The 22,892-nt window shown below is 43.0% G+C and overlaps 2 protein-coding genes across 3 annotated transcripts in view; one reads left to right on the plus strand and one right to left on the minus strand.

The window, feature by feature from the left end:
* Nucleotides 1–7,105, plus strand: part of PANK4 (pantothenate kinase 4 (inactive)) — a 26,281-nt gene extending 19,176 nt beyond the window's left edge. The window contains exons 14-19 of one of the 2 annotated variants that reach the window (XM_075773232.1): nt 781–836; nt 1,425–1,474; nt 2,868–2,975; nt 3,384–3,484; nt 3,993–4,061; nt 4,646–7,105. In XM_075773232.1, the coding sequence (XP_075629347.1) occupies nt 781–836; nt 1,425–1,474; nt 2,868–2,975; nt 3,384–3,484; nt 3,993–4,061; nt 4,646–4,859 (598 nt within the window). In that variant the 3' untranslated portion in view covers nt 4,860–7,105. Of the gene's footprint in view, nt 1–780; nt 837–1,424; nt 1,475–2,275; nt 2,369–2,867; nt 2,976–3,383; nt 3,485–3,992; nt 4,062–4,645 lie in introns of those variants that run through there. The other variant, XM_075773233.1, reaches the window with a different exon arrangement.
* LOC104639194 (putative glutamate receptor) lies at nt 4,921–17,348 on the minus strand. The gene is made up of 10 exons (XM_010307221.2): nt 17,258–17,348; nt 14,297–14,328; nt 12,188–12,241; nt 11,725–11,904; nt 10,615–10,841; nt 9,656–9,753; nt 8,932–9,149; nt 8,328–8,553; nt 7,452–7,699; nt 4,921–6,892 (listed from the first exon to the last, which is right to left on the minus strand). The coding sequence occupies exons 1-10, from the start codon at nt 17,328–17,330 to the stop codon at nt 6,791–6,793; spliced, it is 1,458 nt and encodes a 485-aa protein (XP_010305523.2). The 5' UTR covers nt 17,331–17,348; the 3' UTR covers nt 4,921–6,790.
* Between the last annotated feature and the right edge of the window lie 5,544 nt (nt 17,349–22,892).

Here is a 22,892-nt window from a genome sequence, read left to right on the forward strand (position 1 = left end):
GTTTTCCCTCTGATTAAATCAAGAGGCCCGTTAAAAACAAAGTGATTCAAGGCTACATGGGCACTGTTAGTCTTGTGTTACTCCTGATGTTGCCCACAACCAGAAACTTGGAAACAGTTAGAGCAGTTAGGCTACTTGCCACCCGTGTTAGTGTAGCTCTTGTTCCCTTTAAGGAAGGGACTGAGATACAGACTGAATGAAATGTCACCTAGTACTAGATTTAAGGACCGTTAGGAGACTTGACTGGCAAGCATTGCCCGCACGGTGTAGTATTTTAACTGATGGCTTAGAACCTAGCCATCTCATGTAAACCCTCATCACCACCTGAGTGTTTGGGGCTACTTTACTATACACATAGGCAATGGCAGTAGCTTTTAAAACCTGTACCTGGTTATTTTAATTCCCTTTAAAAAAACCTATGTAGACCAATCTTAACTTTGTAAAGCGCTGTTTTACCATGCGGGTATTTTAGATCGTGACTACATTTTATGGTGGTCTGCAGACCAAAAGATGTCTTTTTTGCCTGTAGTCCAGTGCTGCAAATACCTGTATATTGCTGAAGCTTTTTTTTCTTTTAGCTTAAGAACTCTAATTTAATGTACATCTGAGCCTTTTGGTTTTAACACAAAGTATGTGTTTCTCGGTCATTGGGCCTATCCATGCTCCCCATTATAAACAATGCAGTAGAAGTGCTGACCACCTGCTAAAGAAATGTTTGAGTTATATTTATGTGAGATGAAGTTGCCTAACTGTGTACCCTTTATTTCTCTTCTGACACAGTGTTCTGGAATCTGAGCCACAGTTTGGATTTGAAGAAGCCAAGTCAAAACTACAAGGTATAGGGAGATCTGTGGTGGTGGTTGGAACTGGATATTGTGTTAATATGAGAGCGGAGGAGAGTGTGGACGTGTTTATCTTGGCAGTTCTGCTGCCCAGATGACAAGAAACCGTTAATACTTGCTAGGGTTATCTGAAATACAAGCTACAGAGTTTCGGTGGAATGTTCCTGGTTGTGTTCTAAAAGAATTGAAATCTGAAAACCTCTCTCCTTGAACAGAAGTCTTAGCCACACAGATATTCAGAATATCTTGCCATGCTATTTTTCATTACTGTTCTAACCCTGTCAGGGAGGTAGTGTCCTGGGAGGTACAACACCATCCATCCTAGGATGAGTTTTTGTGATAGCCAACTTGCATGAATTCACTGCTTTATTATGAAAATTCCATTTCAAGACTGCTGTAATTGAGCTATTCTCCTAATTAAGAGCTCAGGACCTCTTTGAATCTACACATTTAACCTTCAAAACCTGAGCTCAAATGCCATAATGCTTAGGCATCTGTAAAGAGACACCACCTGCTTTTCATAATATACAGAATTACTGTTTGCCTAAAAGAAATGCTAACACGATTTTGTCTGTGACACAGAACGTCCCTGGTTAGAAGATTCCTACAGTCAGTGGCTAGAGCGACTGAAGGTACGACTCCACAATTGTTACTAACCATTGAGTAATTACATATATTAATCATAAAACCACCTTACTGATCTTGGGGGTTTTAACACATTTAACAGAACTCTATTCAGACAACTCAAATTCTGGTAACACAGTACCAGTAATTCAGCAGCCTTACCATAAAGAAAGGAATAAAAGGAATTAGTCTGACACTCTGTTACTTACCAACCTTCTTAACTGAATTCCCTCAGAAACTGCAGCAGCTGGAACCCAGCTGCTTTCCAAGCTGTTCCAAAGTAACCACATCGGGTCCCTTCTTTATCAGGGCACTTATTTCTATACAACTAGACCCGTAATTTTGAAAACTTGGGTCCAAATGGAATGTTTGGTTTGTTCCTCCATCTGAGTGGCCAAGCTAGCAACAACATTCATTTAGGAGCTTGCTGCAAGTAATTAGCCTATCAATTAGCAAAGGGTTTTTTGCCCCTGTGATCTCTATTACTATTTAATTAAGGTTAATTGAAAAGCTTTTGTTTCTTTGTGTAAATCTCTATATTGAAAATGATAGCCAAAAGGTTGGGTATGAGTAGACTATTACAAATCATTATGTATTACATCTTAAAGCAAAAAATATCGGCTAATCTTGTATAACAGTGATAAATAAGGAACTGCAAGCACTGTCCTGACTTTTTTTTTATTAGGAATTAAGCACTGCTCACTATAAAAATTCTGTTGGTACGAACTGGAGTGGACTAAGTTTCTTAACATCAGATTTAGAACAAATTAAAAGGTTAATGGAGAATAGGAAATATCTTTTCATTTTAGGATGTCACTGCCCCCAGCAGTCCATCCTGCCCTTTCCTGGCAGAAGGGAATCCTCCTCACCCTACAGCATGCTAGCTTAAAACAGCCACGAAGGTAGGTTTACTCTGATAACCAGCGCGTTCACGTACGCAGCTGCCCATGCTGCTGCTTCCGTTCCAGAGCATGGTATTCTCCAGGCGCATGGCATGACAACATGCTAGGCACAGCTGGCCTCAGACAGCTGGACTACAGGCCTAACTCTGCCAAAGCCTCTGAGGTGCGTCCCTGATCGGAGCTCCTGGAGTTGGGCATGTCTTTCATTGGCAGATGTAGGTTTTGTTTGTGGAGTTTGAAAGACCTTGCTCAAACAACACAAAGTAACCAAAGGCTGTTTTAAATAACTGTGCAAAGGCAGTGTTAGGGAAAGCGATTTCTCCTGAGACTGAGGGTAGGTGATGTTCTGGTGAGTTATGCTGCTACTGGATAACCAAAACTACCAGTCATTTAAGGGTGTAAAATGTAGGCTCTTAAAGTGAGTAGTTATAAATAATGCAAACTCTTCACTAGTGTGAATTGTGAACTCAATCCTGAATATGTTGGTTTTCTCTTACAGGAGGGACCCCCTCATAAATGTGCCTTAATTTTCGCAGATAACAGTGGAATAGACATCATTTTAGGAGTCTTTCCTTTTGTCAGAGAGCTCCTGTCTAGAGGGACAGAGGTAAGTGGTTTTCATTGGGAATTTGCTGTGCAATGAAGCTTTGGTGATTGGTGACAGGTTTGTAAACTACCTGCCAGCCAGTACTTTACCAGCCTGGCTCCTGACCTCTGAATTGGGACTAGTCCAAATCCCGGGAACCCCGAAGTCTAACTCGAAGGATACTGTCAAGGTAGCAAAGCAAAGCAGGGTGAGCCTCTGCCAGACCTAAGCTTGCTGAACAAGGGTCTAGAATGTCAAGAGACCTGAGATAGCTGTTAACTGAGGGGAAAATGAGGACTGGGCCTCCAGCCTTTGTCTTCATATTTCATCTTTTGTAAAATAAGTAAGTCTGGCAATGGCGATCTTAAACAAATGAGACCGGAGGTGGGCTGTGTTAATCAGTGAACTCTTCTGATATCTTTATCTCAGGTTATATTGGCGTGTAATTCTGGCCCTGCCCTGAACGATGTCACCTACAGTGAATCCCTGATTGTTACTGAACGGATAGCAGCAATGGATCCAGTTATTCAGTAAGCATATAACCGACCTTCACTATGTGTCATACAACACAGAGAAGGAAAAAGCAAGTGCCTTGTTACATACTTTGTTCATATTTAACCATGTTTATCAGTGTCTGAAATCTGCAACCTGGAAGTAAACTAAGGCAGATCATTTACTTTCATAAGGTGAAAAATTTAGAAATTGGATCTTTCTTGAGCATCCATATTTACATTTCTTGTCTGCATCTTCCCTGATAAGCATTCAAGCTACTAGAACAAATTTTCTGTGTTAAAAAGAATAGAGGAAAATACATCTATTTCACATATGGAATATCTCTGGTAGAGGATACACAGCTGACTAAATAACCCTTTTGCTCCAGGAAACATTGTATTTCTTGGTGAAGGCCCAGCAGGAAAAGAAGCCTTTGCAAAGACAACTTAGATATTCACTGATGTCTGGCTAATTACCAGATTTGCATGGCCCTGTTGAGGTTGCTGTTTAACAGTTTTGTCTTTTTTTTTTTTTTTTTAAATACAGATCTGCACTGAGGGAAGAGAAGCTGCTGTTGGTTCAGACAGGTTCAAGTTCTCCATGTCTAGATCTAAGGTATGTTCCAAAGTACCCATTTGGTATTTGTCCCCATCAGCAGCGGGATGTTCAGAGACGTGGCTCTGGAGCGTCTCAGCCACCTCTCCCACTACGAATCACTTCCGCAAAACCTTTAAGAGTTGCTTAGTCTGGATGTACAGAGTTGTAATCCTGATCAAGCCTTACTAGGTGTTGGACACCTTGGTCAGGGGTGTGTTCAGCAGTGACGCAGTGTCAGTTACATGAGCAGCTTAGTTACGTGTGATGTAAAATTCTGCACGTGACCGAGCAGTCTGCTTGATAGAAGCAGCGTTTCGTGGTGTTAACATGTTTATTTTTAGTGAGCTTCTCTACTGGGACAGAACTCGCCCATGTTTTCTGGGATATCCCAATTCTGCACGCATTTAATGAAGCTTTTACAACTATGTTTCAAGCTCATCTCCTTTGATTTAAAGTGTTCCTGTTTATTGGCATCAGTAATTCCATCCAAAATTCCATATCCCACCACATTTCATGTAACCAATAAAGCCCTTAGAGCAGCCTGTCTTTCGTCTGTAGCGTGCGTCAGGATGACTGTGTCTAAACCAGACCTCTCCTTTTAGCCGTCTGGATAAAGGTTTGGCTGTGCTGGTCAGAGAACGGAAGACAGACTTGGTTATCATCGAAGGCATGGGTCGTGCCATCCACACGAATTACTACGCGGCTTTGAAGTGTGAGAGCCTCAAGCTTGCTGTTATCAAAAACTCCTGGCTTGCTGATCGTCTCGGAGGGAAAATTTTCAGTGTCATTTTTAAGTATGAAGTGCCGTGTAAATGATACGGATCTGGTCAACTGGGTGAACAGGAGCAGCAGAATGGACTTGCACTAGTTTTACTTTAACTGTAAAGAATGTATTTTTATTACAACAGGGAAAAGAGTTCACAGGAAATTCCATATTTATATTGTGCTTTTGTGACTTAAAAAGCAACAATATGATTCACTCTATAGTATACACACTCAAATATATATATGTATATCACTCATTGTTTATTTTGGTAAGTGTTTATTTTAATGCTGCAGTATTTGTGATGAAAAGACTTTATTTTTTTGTTCTGTGAGACATTCATATAGAAATATATTTAAATGTCAATGAAACCTTTTTTTATACATCTCTGCCTACTCTGCCAGCAACGACATGGCACATACCAAATAGATTTTAAAGTGCTGAGTGAATCTGACATTGCATTTTCCATGTCAGCTTTTAAACTTGGCTAAAATGTTTCATGCTCTCTGCAGTTAATTTGATTGAAGGACCAATCCACCTTCTAACCTAAAAAACCTCGCATAAGCTGTATTTAAACTACAACTTGTCGCGATCTGTGAGCAGGTAGCAGATAACTGAACATCACTAGTTTACCAACAGTTGGAAAAACCTGTCACTCGCAGTGCTTTCACTGTTCGTTCTTGTTAACAGCTGGGTGGGAGGGGAGTTCTGCACCGGTACTGAACTGCTTGGCAGTAGTTGGAAGCCGAGTCTCACCAAGTTACCCTCAACGTGAACGTGCACGGCTTTATTCAGGAACAGCCGGCCATTGTCCTGTCATAGGCATGTTAGTTTCTGTTGCCTTCAGTTATTTAATGCTGGGACTGATAAGAATTAGTCTCTTTGTTCATGCTGTGCAGTTAAAGCCATTTCCAAGTAACCGAATTTGCTTTTTTCCCCCTCCATCAGATGTGCAGTACATAAATGGAGAGATTTAACCATGAATTTGCAAACCAGCATGTGCATACATCAGTCATTCCAGCTCAGAAATGAAAACCAGCTTAATTAGAAAACTGTTCCATATACAACTGAGATAACCGTTCCCATGAATTTCAGAGCAAGACAATAATGCACAGTACCCACTACTCGCTGCCTCACCCCCACCTGGCGAACATGTACTTTGCTTTAATTGACTGCTTACCAAACCTCACGCTCTAGTACTGTGGGATTTCAGCTATCAGTCCTCTTCCTAAATACTACTTGATCAGGTTAACCAGGGCAAAGCATCCTCTGCGGCTAAACAGGGAAACGTATCCTGTGATGGGAAGTTGACAAAGGACAAGTCCATGTCTTGTGTTTCTTAACTCTAGTAATTCCTTTGTCGCATGGTGTCCCTTCCTCGGGTTCTAGGCCGCTGCAGAGCATGCGGTTAAGTTGTCCTGCATTGTTGGGGTTTATGCAACAGTACTGTCGTTTCTGATTCAGAAATGACCTTCACAGTGACCAGCATCTTCTGCTTAGAAGAGGGGAAGAGTACAGTCTATTTATAACTGAAATGGCTAAGAAGCACTTGTTCTTGATTAGAACACCCAGAGGAGAGCTTTCGTTTTCAAGGTTGTCCCTCAGACTGTAGTTAGTAAGCAGAGGCTCCATACTAACCTATCCCAATCACTTACTCCTACAGGCATCAGGTACTTACACAGTAAACTTCTAAACTAAATACGGATCCACCACCTTGGTCATCTCAACTTTATTTTTCCAAGTTGTTAACCTCCCTTATTTTTAACAGCTACACTCTATCCCTTATCAGCTGAAATTCCTCCAAGCCACTTAATTTCCTTCTGAATCCAGCTCCTCCACCAATCCAGAAGTGCTCTCTGTGCGATTCTGTAATTAGAAAACTAACACTCTAGACTTGCAGAAAAACATTTCTACAGTGATGTAGTTCCTATGAAATACATATGGTATAAACCTAATACAGGCCCATTCCTTAAGCAAAAATTTCTTAAGCATTAGCCCTCCCTGAAGTCTCCTGGCTTTGTCTTGTATTTTCTTTTATACGTAGACGAGTGCACATTTCTTCTGTGAAAACGGAGCAACAAGATTTCTGAAAAACAAAAGGGAAGGAGAGAAGGGGTGAGTTGTGCTGTGCCATAGAATCCACCTTCTAAGTGTGCACGACCCGTCTGTTGGAATGGATGGGGAACAGGAACACCAAGATGCGCATTCAGATACTAGTGCAGTTGCATTTACATGTGTTTTCCTGCTTGTCAAATGACTTAAGAATAGCCATACTCGAGAATAAACTTGCTATTGATGATTTACTGTCCTCTGTACACACTCAGCATACTGGCATGCAGTTTGGCTGCCTAGGAATTACAGTAAATGTTTCTACTTAGTATTTGGGGGGGAGTTACTTTTATTACTGTTACCCTGTTCAGGCTACAAAACTATCACACAGCCCAAGATAGGAAATTTGAGCAAAAGAGTAAAGCCCTAGGAAATCTTCTCCCCCTCACCACACCACGCCGCTTTCCTTAGAAAAAGCAAGGTCACGATGGGAACGCAGCACTGTGCGCAGTGCAGCGCTGCTGCCAGGCTTGTCCGTGCTAGGCAGCAGGGACAGAGGGAGCAGGCCAGGAGATAATGGCCATCACATCACCTACCTTTGCGTGTCCAGCAGCGTGCCTGCTCCTATTTGAGAGCTCCACCACAGCTGCAATCACTCCCAATGCAAGGCCGATTGCAAGAGTAAGAAAGAGCCCACCCAGAGCCTGGGGCTGCAGAGGACTCCATCTGTCTCTACTTTTTTGAAGGCAACTGGTCTCCCACCACTTGTTACGCAAGTAGTCGAGATCACCTGATTCACGGAGTTTGAGAACAGCAATGGAGAGCTTCTTGGTCCACAAGGATGCTGGCAGCAGAGGAAGGAAAGAGAGAGAAGAGCATGGGAGACATCACAGCCACTAGAACTTTCTAAAGGAATTTGCTGCTACACGACTGAGCGGGGTTAGCTGGGTGCTGCTTCCCAGCTGTCAGATGGGCATTCTGCAAACCGAACACAACAGACTAAGCCAAGTGCTTTTCTTAGAGAACAACCGCTCCTGTCCTATCCACAGAGGTACGATAATAGCAGAACAATGACAGAGTGAAGGTACTTTGTGAAATACAAGCAGTCACGCTCCACAAGTGAACCAACTGTCTACCCAGCTAACGATGTGAGGAGCTCTGCATTGCGGGGTCCAAGGCACAGTCAAACCAAAACAAAAAAAAACCCCAAACCCCCAGGAACCAATGACACCCCCGAGACTTGGAATTTTTTGCAGCTCAAAGTAAGAGTTGGTGAGTGATAATTCATCTACAGAATGAAAACATCACATAGCAGAGTTCCCAATTTGTTCATACTAGATACGAGTGTTAACGCAGAAAATGTGTGCAAGCCTCAGGCCTTGGCCGTGCCAGGCTTTTGCTCTGTCAGTCTGCTACTTTGGACCCATGAAATCCAAGTGGAGAAGTGGGACAGAAGTGGCGCAGAGACTAACCGTGGGTTGTGGCAATGCCGAATCCTCTGGCTCCGATAACTTCAGGGGCCCTCATCAAATTGCAGTGCCTGGCAGCTGCAAGGTCTTGAGAGATTGATTCACCAATGAAAGCATAGTTTGATTCCATCACACGTTGAACTGCTTCCTGGTAGGTTTTGACTAAAACGTGGTCTCGTCTCTTGTCCATATATTCATAGATCATCTGATGGATAGGATTCTTGGAGTTCTGCAGCCCAAAAATCCAAGTGTCAAACTGAAGTGTAAAACAAGCATCCGAAAAAAATCTGCATGTATGTGCAATGACTGCAAAACAATTTGGAGAATAGGAGTACTTAAACCATTGCCCTTTGACCCACAGTACCAAAAACTAGCATACAGCTAGCAGAGATTTCCTCTCTAATCTTCAGTGTTACAGGGACGTAAGTATTAAATATTTCCCACCCCCCAAAAAACCACCTTTGCAGGCACCAGTTAATGTACTCAGCAATTACCTACATCAGCCCTCGTGTTCGAGGTACACAAGGATAAACCCTGAAGACCAGCACCGCTTTCTTAAGAGAGCACACTATAAAATATAGTACGTGCACAATGAGATTCTCTGCACCTTGAAGAAGTAGAAAGTAGAGGAACCGTCCAGTGTCCCAAACTCAACCTTTCTTTGCTTCACCAGGTCTTCAAAAGTCTGGATTGGGAGCTGCTCAGTGCCAGAGGTCAGCAGAGCGGTGAAGTTGGCGATGTAGGCAGCCAGCAAGGCGATGGTGAACAGCCACCAGACGGCAGCGATGACCCGTACAGAGAGCGCTTTGGGCCGAGGGGTGACACCTGCATGGCCAGAGGAGCCAACAAATATGGTGAGAAAGCACCAGAGAACTTTAGATCCATGAGCCCGAGTTAAAAACTTCCCTCTAAAGGCCAAACTGCAAAACTTCCCCTGCAGCTACTTAATGCACAAGCCTGAAAAGAACCTACTATGGCTGGTTTGAACTCCGTCAATACTGCATGCAATGCAGAGATGAAGCAACATCATTGCCAAAAACAACAGCAAAAAACTCCACTCCACAAAGCATCAGCGTGACGGTTAGCTTGACATTCCCTAGATGCTAAAAATACGCTTTCTGCAACCGAAGCCGGCCATCTGTACAATTCCAGCAAGTCTGTAATCAAAACTCCCCAAACTGGGTGTTTTAGTGCTGCCAAGCGTCCCTATTGGAACATCTTTTCCCTCATCGGGACAGCACACCAGTGTTAGCTCCAGCTCTCATCTGGCTGTATCAGCTTAAACAAGCATACTGCTCCCAGAACTGTCCTGTGCAGTCCTGCCAGCTCACCTTGCAGGGCAAGTGCTCCTGCTCCAAACCAGAGGCTGTTTAAGAAGGTAAAGTGGTTCTCTTCATTCTTTGGCTCATTCCATTCACAGGGGCTCAGCCTATGGGAAAATGACAGGATAAAACCAGACACTCAGGGGGAAAAAAAGTTAAATAATCCCACAGTGTGACTGCAGCAGTGCAGATAGCCTGGGAATGCCCTCTCCTTCCATAGTAGCTCTTCCTTCACCTGAGTTCCAGTTTAACCAGTGCAGAGGAAAGTACTCGTGCTCAATGCCTCAGTAGTTTGCAACAGCGATGGCTCAGGGGGGCCTGTCGCAGGTTTGCCAGACACTTTCTTCCTGAGCCATGGCATAATCTAGTCTCCCTGGCACAGCCGAGGGGCAATACTGGCCCAGTTGTGTAATACCAGGCTGAAGGCTGCTCCTTGGAGCAAATCCCTACCTAGAAAGTTTGTGCACAAATCTAGAAAAGCATCAATAGAGCCTCTGTTCAAGACTGCAGCTGCAGAGACCCTTAGTGCAGCCTAATCAAGAAAGGGGGAGAAAGCTGAATTTCCCGGGAAGGGGCTGGAGCACTGGCAGAGAGAATCTCTTCCACAAGTCAGTGCAGGATACAGAGCATAAAAATACGCCAGGAGACACACCTGCACATAGGCACATGGTCGTAGTTCAAAACAAACTCTGATAAAAGCAAGAAAGAAGAGCTGAAGTACAAACACTGTCCTTTTAGCAACCCTAGGCAATCCACATCAAGAGAGATGGTGCTCTTCACGGGGAGATCCTGCTCTTAATGCTGTCGTAATCTGACATGACTTAAGCTTTATTAGCCCTGGTTCTGGACCTGTACAGAAGGTTTCTCAAAGCAAAATACACCCTAGTGCTTTCTTTAAAAGTGAGATCTCCTCATAGCTGAGAAAGCAGTTGACTTGAACAAAATCTGTGAACCAGATGCATTTATACCTGGCAACAAGAAAGAGGCAGAAGCACGTCAGCACATAAGCAAATAAAAGGCCAGTCCAGGTCTCCTTACTGAAAGGAGCCAGGAAGTGGAAGAAGGACACGTCCTGAGAGACGGTGTCTTTTCGAAGCAAGATTCCAATGCCAGTCTGCAGGAACGGTGTGGTGAAGGAGACCACCTCTTCCCTTGCTGACGTGACTGTCAATGGAGCCACTGCAATGTCTGCTTCCTGTAAGATGGAGATAAAAAATAATCAACCATCCAACCTACCTGAAGATTTCTGTCGAACAGAATGCTTCCCAGGCCAAGTGGGCAGATATCTACATGGCAAATCACTTCTCTGTGTCAATAGGCAGCTACCATCTCAGGCTGAGCTCCAAGAAATAGAACAGGTTTCCATTTTGCATTGTTCAGAGTGGGGTGCAGGTTGGTATCTGGGGCTCCTGGTTTCCTACTAGAGCATCGCACACACAAGCTGAGGCTGTGCACCATGAACCATGCTGGGTTTGTTTACCAAATACGGAAGGCACGTTCCTCTCTTTTTCTGGCTGCAGCATCTACATGAGTGGGTGACAGCTGGGCACAGAACTGAGTTCAGAGGAGCAAAGAAGGTTTAATTCAAATGTTGCCAACAGAAGACAGAACACTAGCCACAGGAATGGCACATATGGGGTAAGATGGGCATTCAAGCATCTCCTTGGAGAGTCTAAGGGATTACCACTCTGAAAGAGACAAGTTTCACCTACTGGTTAAGTTCAAGGTAAGTTTTCCTTAAAGCCATTATCTTTGTTTCATTAATGAAACATTAGCTAAGATATCTGTACACTCCCTCAGACTACAAAGAAACACTGGGTAGCCTTTGAGACAAGCACTGCACCAGGAGCACCGTGTAACAATGATTTCCTGCTACGGCCATTGTCTCCTTGTTCCTTAGTTTCCATATTTGCAGAGAAAACCCAACTACGAGTCTTGCTATTCATCAGTTCTACACCACAGACAGGACAGCTCCAAGTCGCTCAGTCCCTCAGCAAATTCTAATGAAGCCACGAGCCGCTCGCACTGCTCCTTCCTTCTAGAGCTGCAGTTTGTTGAAAATATAAATTGAAAATTACCCGTCTCAAAATTTCGCCAATCATCCCTGTCCAGTTCCCATTGGAAGAGACGGCACCATACTGCCCATCGCCCACCACCTTCACCTTGTAGCTGAAGTGAAGCATTGCAGCAAGTGCTTTCAGCAAGTCAATACAGTATCCCTCCAGTTCTGCACTTCTCACCATGACATAAGGATCTTCCTGGATATTGAGGGGAAAAATACACAATTACATGCTCCCACAGTCTGCAGTGCAACTGATCGCGAATGAAACCATCTTTTTGGCAAACCCTCCCCAAAGACCAAACTCCAGACAGCTTGCACCTCTCCACCACTGAGCCAGCGCTCCAAAAACACTGATGAACAGGGATATCTGTGTCCAAGGCCAAAAAACCACCTGGAAATGTATGGGTGGAAGAAAAAAAAAGGCAAAGTGTAATTCCCGCTATCTCCCAGCCACTCTCAGCATTGTGTCACTGCCTTACCAGGATTGTTGTGACAGTCAAAGTTGGAAGACCCTCTTCTGATCCCCTTGAGCCCTGCAAATCAAAAAATAAAAAAGAAATAATTGGATTTCCAAGTCCCAGACACGGCCCCACTTCGCTAGGGCTGCATTATAACTAGGTGTGGTGTGTGTGCGTGCATGTGTTATACCAGCTACAAATCTGCCCCGGTAAGCTCCAGCAATCTCACCACCGCTGTTCCCTAACAGTAATTAGTAAATCACAAGCATTTCACTTTATTGTGTTGTCAGCATAGTTTGTCTGAATAAAAATCACTTCAAATATTGCCACAATCCTTCAGATTCACTGTGCATACAGTCTTCCAGAGAGATCAATTCATGTTGCTGACAAAACAGTTAGCAGCCAATTAAAGTCTCATTAGAGAGTAATTCCAGGAGACACAGAACAGGAGGAAACCTGAGAGGAAGAGGAGAGGAAGCACGGATTCACTTCTGCACAGAACGCTGAATTCAAGAGTACATCAACCTTACAGAGTCACACAACTTGAGATGATTTCTGATCAGTACTACTTCAGAACAACTCAAGCTTTTGCCAGTAAAGAGGTCTAATTCTGTAAGATCTGTTGGTCTTACATGTATCCCTTTATTTTAAAACTACACAGTACTGTTTCCAGACAGAGTGAGAGAGAGCACGCATGCGCGTGTGTGTGTGTATATATATATGCGCAGTACAAGATCTGCAAAAGAAGCTCCAGTTCCTCCAGGAGCAGAATGATCTTGTTTCAATTCTCTCTTTGCAATGGAAGGATTTGAGGGATGAGCTTTGTCTTTGAAGCTGTGATCAGAAGTTACCTAATGCAGAGTGTTCTACAAGCAATGTTCTTATTGCCAGATAAGATACAATTGGCTCTTAGACAAAAGCAAAAAAGTCACATTTCTTTTCAGGACTGTTTACAATATTTATGTCTACTGAACAAGAGGGCGAATAAAACAAAAGACCAAAAAGTCCCAGCCTATCCCTCTCACTTGGCTTCACCCATTATTGATGGTTTCAAAGTGGTTCTTAAAAACCCTCAACAAAATAGAACAACTTTTGTAAATGTATCAGCAGGGTATTTATTGGGCAAAAGCTGCCGGATTTCAGTGGTAGCCGGGTGGGTAGGGGTGGCGCAGGACTGATCTCTGCTGAGGGCCACGAACTGCGCAGTGCTGGACGCAGCCATTTCAAGCTGGCTTAGAAATGGACAAAACAGACCCGCAGTGCACCAAAACCGATCATATCGGCAAGTTTATGGTACCTATGCAAAAACTTCTTTAAAAGAAAAACTGCTGGATGAGAGAAGGCTAGAGCAGGAAGAGACAAGGGCAGGTCAGGAGATTTGCCCAAGCAGGGGCAAAGGAGAAATAAGAGAGCTGACTGAAATTCCGCGAGTGTCCCAAAACCTCTCTTTTGGCACCTGACAGGCATCCAGCACACCTTGAGACTGAGAAATGAGCTGAGATTCAGGTGACACGTGTTCTGTCCACACCTATGCCATTTGGACAATTGATTTCGTTTTCCAATGCTACCATAATCAACTCTCCCATCATTTTTGATTGGACAGTCTTTAGTACAAATACTGTCCTGCACTAAGTGAATATATACATGTTCTAGCATGTTAGATTTTAAGTGACATTTGCCATCTTTCTTCTAAAGCCTGAGGAATTACGTCCCACGTGTAAGTGCAAAGTTTTGGAAATAAAACACACATCTTAAGAACTAATAAAGGTATCTCTAGATGTTCGTAAGTGTCTGGATTTTCTTCAACGTTGAGAAGTTTATAAAGATCATAAGTGATCCAATAATTCTGAGGTTTAAATCCTATAAGCTATGAAGGCAGGGCTATAGGTAGATTCTTCCCTGGGGCATGACTGAATTTTGAATTCTGGACAAAAGATTGAGTAAAAAAAAGGAATAGACACACAAACAGAAATGGCCATCACTAGCCATGAAACATATATTTAAAATAATAACTCTTCACAGTTTAAAAGCATTGCACACCATGATCACATCTCTTTCTGGATTTAAAATGTAAGACTTCATGCACATATGCTTTCCTTGGTAGCTCTGCACCAACGAACTTAAACATACCTTACTCATAGCATCATCATTCCTTGTAGTTCCTGAAAAAAACACAACAACAAAATCAACTTCTTGCAGGGCTTATATTTACAGCCTCTTAAAAGTGAAGTTTCATACAGTCATTTCATATTGCGCTTAAAGAAACGGAATGATTATCATTGCCTCTGGAGCTCACAGCGCAGCTGACATGCAGCAGTTTTGCCCAGCTTGTTTCCTCGCTCACAGCACAGTACTAGCATGAGCAAACAGAAACAGCCAGAGCTGGATCCAGGCTGCAGGAGGTTCTCCTTGTAACTTGGTGATTACAGTTGCCACTCACAGGTTGAGGAGTGGATGCTGAAGAATCCATTGCCTTATTTCCTATTGCCCTCCCTGATAAGATGAAAAGCCAGCTCTCCTGCTACTTCACGCAACTAAGCTCCTCACTCCTGCAAAAACTTGGCTATACCCCTAAGGAAAAGTCCTGTAAACAACCAAAAGTTCATCACCATTAAGTTCCAAGACATTAGGTTTTCTTATTCTTCCCAGTCCCTACCAATAACAGGTTCCTATTGTCAAAGCAGCCAAAGAGGTGCAGCCGCTGGGGTAGAAACCCTTCTCCACCTTGTCCTACTCCGATCCTCCCTCAAATTATAAGCACCCTGACTTTTCTGTGAAAATGAAAACCTCCAAAAGGGCCATGACCAAAACCAACAGTGCTAAAGAAAGGGACCAGGAAACCTGCATTGTGCTGCCTGTTCTCTCTATCCCATCCAGGAATAGAGTAAGGGAGGTACATAAAATTGACAACGAGTTTAAGTGTGGTGAGAGCCAGTGCAACCCTGTAGACAGCACTGGAGTGAACAGTCTCAGTTTCCCATTCATAAAACAAAAGGTAATGATACTCCTCTCTTTGGTAAAAACACCAAGATCTACCCATAAAAGTACTGTTATTGAGGTTAATCATGCTTCTGGGTTCTACTCGCTGCTCTGCTGTGTGACTTTTAACAAGTCCTGTTAAATTATTTGATCCACAGCTTCCCTTTTCATAATACTAAAGAGAACACTTCAATCCCACCCCAGCTGCAAGAGCTAAACTACAATGGTTGAGATGCTGAATTAAACCCACAACTGTGTCAATATATGACTCATTAATTGCCCAGGATGTTTTTTCTAGAACATGTACAGCAGTGCTCCTTGCAATCAAAGAATTCACAGTGCAAAAGCCAAAAATCCCTCAAGATAAAACAAAAAAAATAGGGTGTTTTCACTCTTTCAAGCAAAAGCTGTGAGTTTTTCATTAACTATAACAACATATTCATTCATTATGTTTTATTCATTCTTTGGTTTTGCATTTTCTGGCCTTGTGCTGAACTCTACACTATTGTAAAACAAAACCTGCTTTTTCCCTCTCCACCACAGTTCTCCATGGGAGCTGGAAATCTTCACAAAGGAGTTCTCTTGTCTCCCTTTAGAAACTCATTAAAGCCAGTAAAAGCTTTTTGAGGTCCTTTTCGAAGACCTGCTAGGGTTTCTTGGAAGAAAACAGTCTGTACTGAGGGCTTCAGCTCCCCCACAGTGCCACTGGATGCAGCTGTTCAAAGCCCCATTGTAAGAACTCCTGAAAGGACCATAAGTAATCAAGTCGCAGCTCTAACTCAAAGTTCATTGCAGTGACACTTCTCAGAAGCCAAGTCCTCATTGTGAGAATCCTTTGTGAGAGTCTACAAAAACATAAGACAAAGAAAAGAGGCTCATCCCTCCACTCTTCTTCCCAAAGTCTGGTGGCCACAGGAAATGACAGCGGTTGCAAAAATCAGCCTTGTCCTTACCCCTTCTACTCTGAGCATGCCCAGCCTTCTAACGGGAGATGACTCCCTGCTTAACTTCATGGTAAAAAGCTTGTAGCACTGTTAAGAACTGGCCCCCTCACCCCAATTTGCTACCCCAACATCCCTCTCTAGGCTAGTACCCTTGCCTTTGCGTCCTTTGCCAGCTTGTGACCAGGAGAGATTGCTGAACTGAAAGAAGAGGCGATGGGTCAGGTGGATTACATTTTGGAGTACACTGGGACATTCAGGATGAGAGAATGCTCACTATGAGACAATCTGACCATCGACACAGAAGCAAATGGCTGATGTATCTGCAACCTGAGGTGAACTGCTGCTGCCGTAGCTATGCAATTACCAGCTCGGAGTACACAGAAGATGGGTGCATGAGATGGACAGGAGAGACAGCAGAGGAAGTGAAGTTTTCTCCCAACCCTCTAAACAGAGAGCCCATTTTTATTTCCCAGTTTGCAGCTCAAGCTACTCCTTAGCCTGAGTCTGGGCTCCAGGCATAGAACACCAAAACGCCACAGTAAGATCGAAACAATAGCATTTGTTGTTCATTTGCAAAAGCAAACTCCCCAGCTCCTCACACTGAGAGCCAAGTGTGATCCAACGGGCTGATCGCTGTGCGGAAGCCCCTGGCAGGCTCCTACTACTGTCCCTTAGGAACTTTAGGGGGAATGTAGTGTTACTCTTTGTCTGGGGAGTCACAGAGCTGACAACCTCAATGCACTAAATCCCCTCAATCCCCTAAATTCCCAAAACATGCCATGAGCAGAGGGGCTAAACAAGTAACACGGAAAACATTACCCACAGAAGAGCAAGTTAATCAGCATCTCTTGCTGCAATTCAAGGGACCACAGACTCAACACAGTGCAGCTTTAACCACAACAATGGTGTTCAAGGACATCTAACCACCATTTTTCTAGGCTTTTTCATCTTCCCTGATCTCTGTCATCTGATTTACAACTATAGCAGCAAAGGCACTTAGTAACAGTAGGCCCTGGTGATATCTTAATAACCAATTTGAGAGCAAATTGTTTGATTAAGACAAAATCCTATAAGCATTAGCAGTTAAAGACTGAAAGAATTAACACTCTGCAAAGAAGCACAAAACCAGATTCAGATGCAGCCAGCATTTTTGGATCATTTTTCTCACCTGTCTGGCATGATTCTCTCAGGAGCAGCAAGGTTGTAACCACACAGAACACGAAGTGAAGACCTTTGTCCATTGGAGCCGAAATATCTACTCTCTAAAGGAAATTTCCTGCTAGAGATGAAGGCAAGTAGTTAAAGCTGGTTTTATGCTTTCTCATTGCTGGGTTAAAATCAGTATGTCCTAGATTTTCTGCACCTCATTCTGAAGAGTCCCAATTCAAACAAGGGTCTCCAGGTGAAACACAGTCTCTTCCAAGACCCACCATAACAAGCACTAAGGAAAAGATTCTGGTGAACCCTTTGCTGCAGCAGAAAGGATGTGACAAACCCATGAAGTGGATTTATCCCCTGGTTGTGCACTGTTTCTCTTCCAGTCAGCTCCCCACAAAGGAGAGCCGTGCCACAGCCAGTGCAGGTTCCGCAAGAGGCAGCTGTAGGGTTGTGCAGTAGCGAGGGGCTGGAAGAGGCGCACACCCGTGGGTTCACAGGGGAAGGGAAGGACGCAGCTCAAGCAGGCAGCTCCTGAGTACCAGGCCCTTATGCTCTGAGAAATGGGAAGGTGCTGTTAAAGATATTTTAGTAGCCATGTGAGGCACTAATAAAACAACCTCCTCCAGGAGGTTCTCGTTAGAGGGGGCTTAAAAGCAAAACCTTAATTTCACTTTCCATTTTGCAGAAAACAAAGGTTTTTATTTCATTCGCGCCAAAATGATCTGAAACAAAGCTGTTTCACGCTGCATCAAAAGACACGGGAAATTGTTTCTGAAGCCCTCGTTTGTCTCAACCTCCTACTCTTAACTGAACAAGGAAAAAGGGGTAGGGGGGAGGAGGGTGAAAACCAGAATATTTAATTAACTTTTTTCATTTCAAACTCTGCAACAAAATTTCTGCATGGCTTGAAAGAGTTGTACTTTTGTCATTGTAAAACCGCAACAGAACTATGAAAAACAATCAATGCCAGGTTATATTAAGTCTCAAGCCACTGCAATATTGTTGATTGTATTTGTCATCATAGTGTCAAACCACGGTGAGGACACCATTACCCCAGAAACTATAAAAACCGTATTAAAAATGCCCAAGAAAACTTACCATTTAGGACACTATATAGCAAAAAATTCCTACATATGGCATTACCTGCTTCTGAGTGATGCTCAGTGAACACTGGGCTTTACTTAATCTTACTTTATCAACTCTTTGAAACTTTCCTCAGACCTGTACTCCTGTGATAACTCTTGACATTACAGCTCAGCAGTTTCCCTCACTCGTTTTCTCTACCTTTTTCACCTAATAAGAGATGGTGAGTAAAATTTACAGAGAAGTTAAATTTTCTGGGTTAATATTCTGGGTTAAATTTAAATGCTGTCTTTTGTTGTAAAAAATATTTCAAAATGGGAATAGTTTGAGCCTTGTGAAAGGATCAAAGGAGAGGACTGACATCTGAGTTATGGATCAGCATACATTTTCTAAAAAGTAATTGTAGGATATAGACAAAGTGATAGCTACTGTTAGCTGTTGCCACAGCAGCACATAACTGAACAGCTAAATCGGTCACCAGGGCACATAAAGAAAACGCAGCAGTGGTCTTCAGGTTGAGCCAGCGAGGAACTGTTTTTTTCCTGGTAGATTTTATCTGTAAATTACTGCTACTTTTTCCTTACAATTTGGTACATACTACAAAATGATCTTTATTTCAAGTGGCCTCCTTCAAAAAAAAGCTAATCAGAGCTGGTAATATATTGCTTGCATCACCTTGAAAAGAAAGAGTTAACGCACTGGCTGCTGACTGTTTAAAAGAACAAATAGAGTGTAAGTATGTGCAAAAAAAAAGAGTTTTTGCAAAGGCTGATACACTTCCCTAGCTCTAATTTAGTACTGGAGTCTAATTTAAAGGACAAACAGAACCAGTTAGAGAGAGAGAAACAGGAGGCAGAGGGGTTTAGTGCCTCCCAGCGTGTAAAGAGTTCCTCAGATACTGCTTAAATTAGCTATAGCAATATCCATTCACCATCTACCTGAGGAGGTACTACAAAGTTTTCTCACGCTGGCTTTACAGCAAAACAACCTAAGGATTTAAAAAGTTACTTTGCTAGAACCAGCCCTCCTCAGAAGGTTTTCAGTCTTTCAAAATGTAAACAAAAAAGACAACATTACTCCTCAACCAGTCTTCCGTATGCGGTGCTGAAGGCAGGCATCACCATTAAAACAGCAGTGGAAAAGATGAACAGCCACCAGCTAGGAAGGAGACAGCCTGTTGCACACAGGCTTTGATCCTTGTCATCTAGAACAAGAACAGCAGTGATTGAAGGCAGTATCTCACTTACAGCAATTCCTTTAGCCTCTCCTATTCCGTTTGTCTGACTGGGTACTAGCAGAAGCAACGCGATGAACAGGCACAATGAAACTGCTGGAACGCTGAACGCTCACAGGCATTCAACGCTATTATAAAGATAAAAGAGAGGGAGGAGCCAGGCTAAGGGGCTTCTGCAGACCATGCCAGCTCGTTCTGCAGACTCTGGGGGCACCTTGGGTTTTGGGAAAGAGGGGAGGAGGCTACACCCAACAAAAAGACAGTTTGGAAGCAGTTTAGTCCAGCAGCTGAATACTACATTGAGACTCGGAAAAATACTATTACTGGCCTGCTGTGTGGTCCTGTAAAAGTCTTCTCTCTTCAGAATAGCGTCCTATCAAGCTGTGCCCATCTCTCCTGTCCATCAATATTGTAAGCTGCTCAAGAATCTCTCCACTCTGTGACTCTCGGCAGATTAGCTGGGGGATTCACGTATAACAGCAAAAAAACCCCAGCCCCCCAAAGTGTTCTGTACATCTAGTATTTCCTTGCAATGCCTAGATAGCTGAGGGAAAGAGAAGTGAATTTCACAGAAGTGAAATTCCTATCCCCTCCATCCTTCCGAGTTTCACTTTAAAAGTGAGCTAAAGCACAACCCTGCCAAGTGGCTGATTCTGTTGGGCCAGGTCATTTATAAATACACACATCGAGGTACTGTAATAGCAAAGAAGTGCCTTCACAGGAATTCAGCAGAGTAAACTATGACAGCTCATTCTGCAGGGGAGTTGGAACTCGTCCACACTGAAGTAAGAAACAAACATTTACTCCCTACTTGACTTTGAGCACTGTTCAGGATGGAAAACTCTCCAGCAGCTTGCACATCTTGGCCTTCTTCCCTAAGCTTTTTCTATACATGCCACTGAGTAAATTGGTTATTAAACATCAACACAGCTTGCCTTCTGCAGAGTCAAAAATTGCTTACATTTCAATAAAAAATGCTTAGGAGACTGCATTTGGTGAAGCTTGCCCTAACAGTGCTCAAGGGCTTGACTCACTGCAGTTAAGAGGAGTCCTTAGATCACTTTTAATGCACTTCAGACCCTAGATGGTGCACATCATTCTTGCAACATAAACTATGGCAAGATGCTAAGATATGTTATAAATGATAATTACATCCTCTCTATAGGACAAAACAAAAAAAGAATCCAGAAAAATCTATTCAGCTTGGATTTCTCTCAGAGGCCTTGACCCGTTTACAGGTTCATTTCCAGGTGCTAGCTTTGGTAGTTTGAATGTGATTTGTTCTTCACATTCTCACCTGATAGCTGTGCCCTAGAGATTCTGGCAAAAAGGGTTGCATGGAGGGGGAAGTTAGCAAAAATCAGATAAGCGGAGGTGTACAGCTGCTTTTCCTGAATATTTGAGGCTTTAATAAGATGCACATGCTGGTATGTGATTTTTCACAGCTGGCAGCTAACCAGGGCTGATAAGCTCCACGCCAAGCAGCTGAAAGCATCTCAGCATAGACAAAAGCAGTTTTTAAAAAGACAATCAATTGTTCATCATCAGTGTTCTTAAACATGAGGCTAGAGGAACACAGACCATAAATCCCAAGCCCAGCCATGCACAGTACACTGTTGAAATGTGGAAACTTTGGGCTTGTGATCTTACAGTTTAATGAACTGAAAAGCATACATAACAAGAGTCTGAGGCCTCACGGGAAGAGCTCTGGACACAGGAATGTACTTGCAGTCCCTGTACAAGCCAGCAGGAATAGATACAAAATGGGCTTTCTCAAGGCAGTGCTACCAATTTGGGTGACGGACGAGGTACAGCCGAGGAACAGTTCTCACACGTTAACAGAACCCCCTCCCCATGCTGCTTTCTCTCTCTATCCCCATTCACACTTTAATTTGCAGACTCTCAGAACTCCACTACTGTTCTAGGTCATGCCCAAGCAATGGGAAAAAATTATTCAAAGCAGAGTTGCTAGGACAATTTTGTTTAAGGTTTTGGAGGTTGAAGGAAACCAAACCAACCCAACCAGCCTAAAACCTAAAAGAGATACGCACTTGAGAATCTGATTGTGATACCATAATCAGCATGAATCTCTCCATTTGTAAATCAAGCAGTATAAGCTGGAAATGGAATGAAATTTTTGATTATATTATCATCCTGGGAGTAAAATGAGACTTATAAGCATCTCAGTAGCTTTTTAGTCAGTCACTGACCTTTTTGAAGAACAGTGATTTCATCCCCCTTTCTGAATTCCTTCACACCTGCAGCCAGGCTTTTGTTCCACTGCACAACATCCTGAATGGAGCACACAAACAATCATTGTGCCATATCAGCAAGTGCCTCTGGCCTAGATTTGGATGCCTCCTATGGATTCCTAAGTCTACAGGTGTGTGATTCTAGTAAAATTTGCAGCTACTATATGGCAAGCAGTGATTCCCACAAAGTGAATGTTAGTGCCACCTGTGCTGACCACCGTGGTTCCATGCTCAACCTGTGTCTACATTCTATCTACCTGCAGTTTCACATGGGGGAGGGAGGATCTGCTTTTTCATCTTGATTATCATATGAATGTTAGAGAAGATCATCAAGAGAATAAAAGAAGAGAGGCATTCATAAAATGAAAATCAGTGCTGCCTGGAACTCAACTCCTGACTCCCTCCGCTGCTACCGAATCTTTTTTGCTCTCCTTACCATTTCAGATAACGCCCTGCCTGCTAAGATCTAAAAATAAGCAATTTTCCTCATCCTCAATGAAGACCAGATGAATGAAGAGCAGAACTGCTTAGTAAGCTTCTGCTACTCAACTGTGTAGGTACAATGAAATGAATTCCATTCATAGGAATAAATGGACACATCATTAATAGTCTTACGTAGTGTAGCAAAACAAGCTGTAAAGGTAGTTGCCGTTAATTTGGAAGCAGGAGGGAAAAATTCACATGTACCCTAGTAAGTTAAATCCAGACAGTGGTTTTTTTTTAAATATTTGAAATGTTTTGCAGTGCTACACTATACTGCCTTCTGTGAGGTACATTATTGCTTAATCAATTAAAGATAAAAATAATCTGATTGTGAAACTTGGTCTTTGAAAAGACACAAATAGGCCTTTTAAACATTAACGTTCTAAAGCTGTCAAGTTGCATGTACTTTCTTGCTTTAAAGATAAAAAAGCAGCAACTCCCTGCAGCTTTTCAGTCCAAAACTGAAGTATTACAGAGTGACTTTTCGTCTAGAGAATGTTAATGAAATTTGCTTTGTGTTAAGACACAATGTGAGACTAATCTTGGCAGATCACACATTCTGCTGCTGATTTACCTTTTTTTCCTTCAGAGAC

This window comes from Balearica regulorum, chromosome 21 (assembly GCF_011004875.1).
Source record: "Balearica regulorum gibbericeps isolate bBalReg1 chromosome 21, bBalReg1.pri, whole genome shotgun sequence".
In the NCBI taxonomy this organism is placed as follows: Eukaryota; Metazoa; Chordata; class Aves; order Gruiformes; family Gruidae; genus Balearica; species Balearica regulorum.

Coding starts and splice junctions, on each gene's coding strand:
- LOC104639194 (XM_010307221.2), bottom strand. CDS start 17,330: ATGGACAAAGGTCTTCACTTCGTGTTCTGTGTGGTTACAACCTTGCTG. Junction 11,905..12,187: donor TGACTGTCACAACAATCCTG/GTAAGGCAGTGA, acceptor CTCAATATCCAG/GAAGATCCTTATGTCATGGT. Junction 7,700..8,327: donor CGGCATTGCCACAACCCACG/GTTAGTCTCTGC, acceptor CTCTGCTGCCAG/CATCCTTGTGGACCAAGAAG.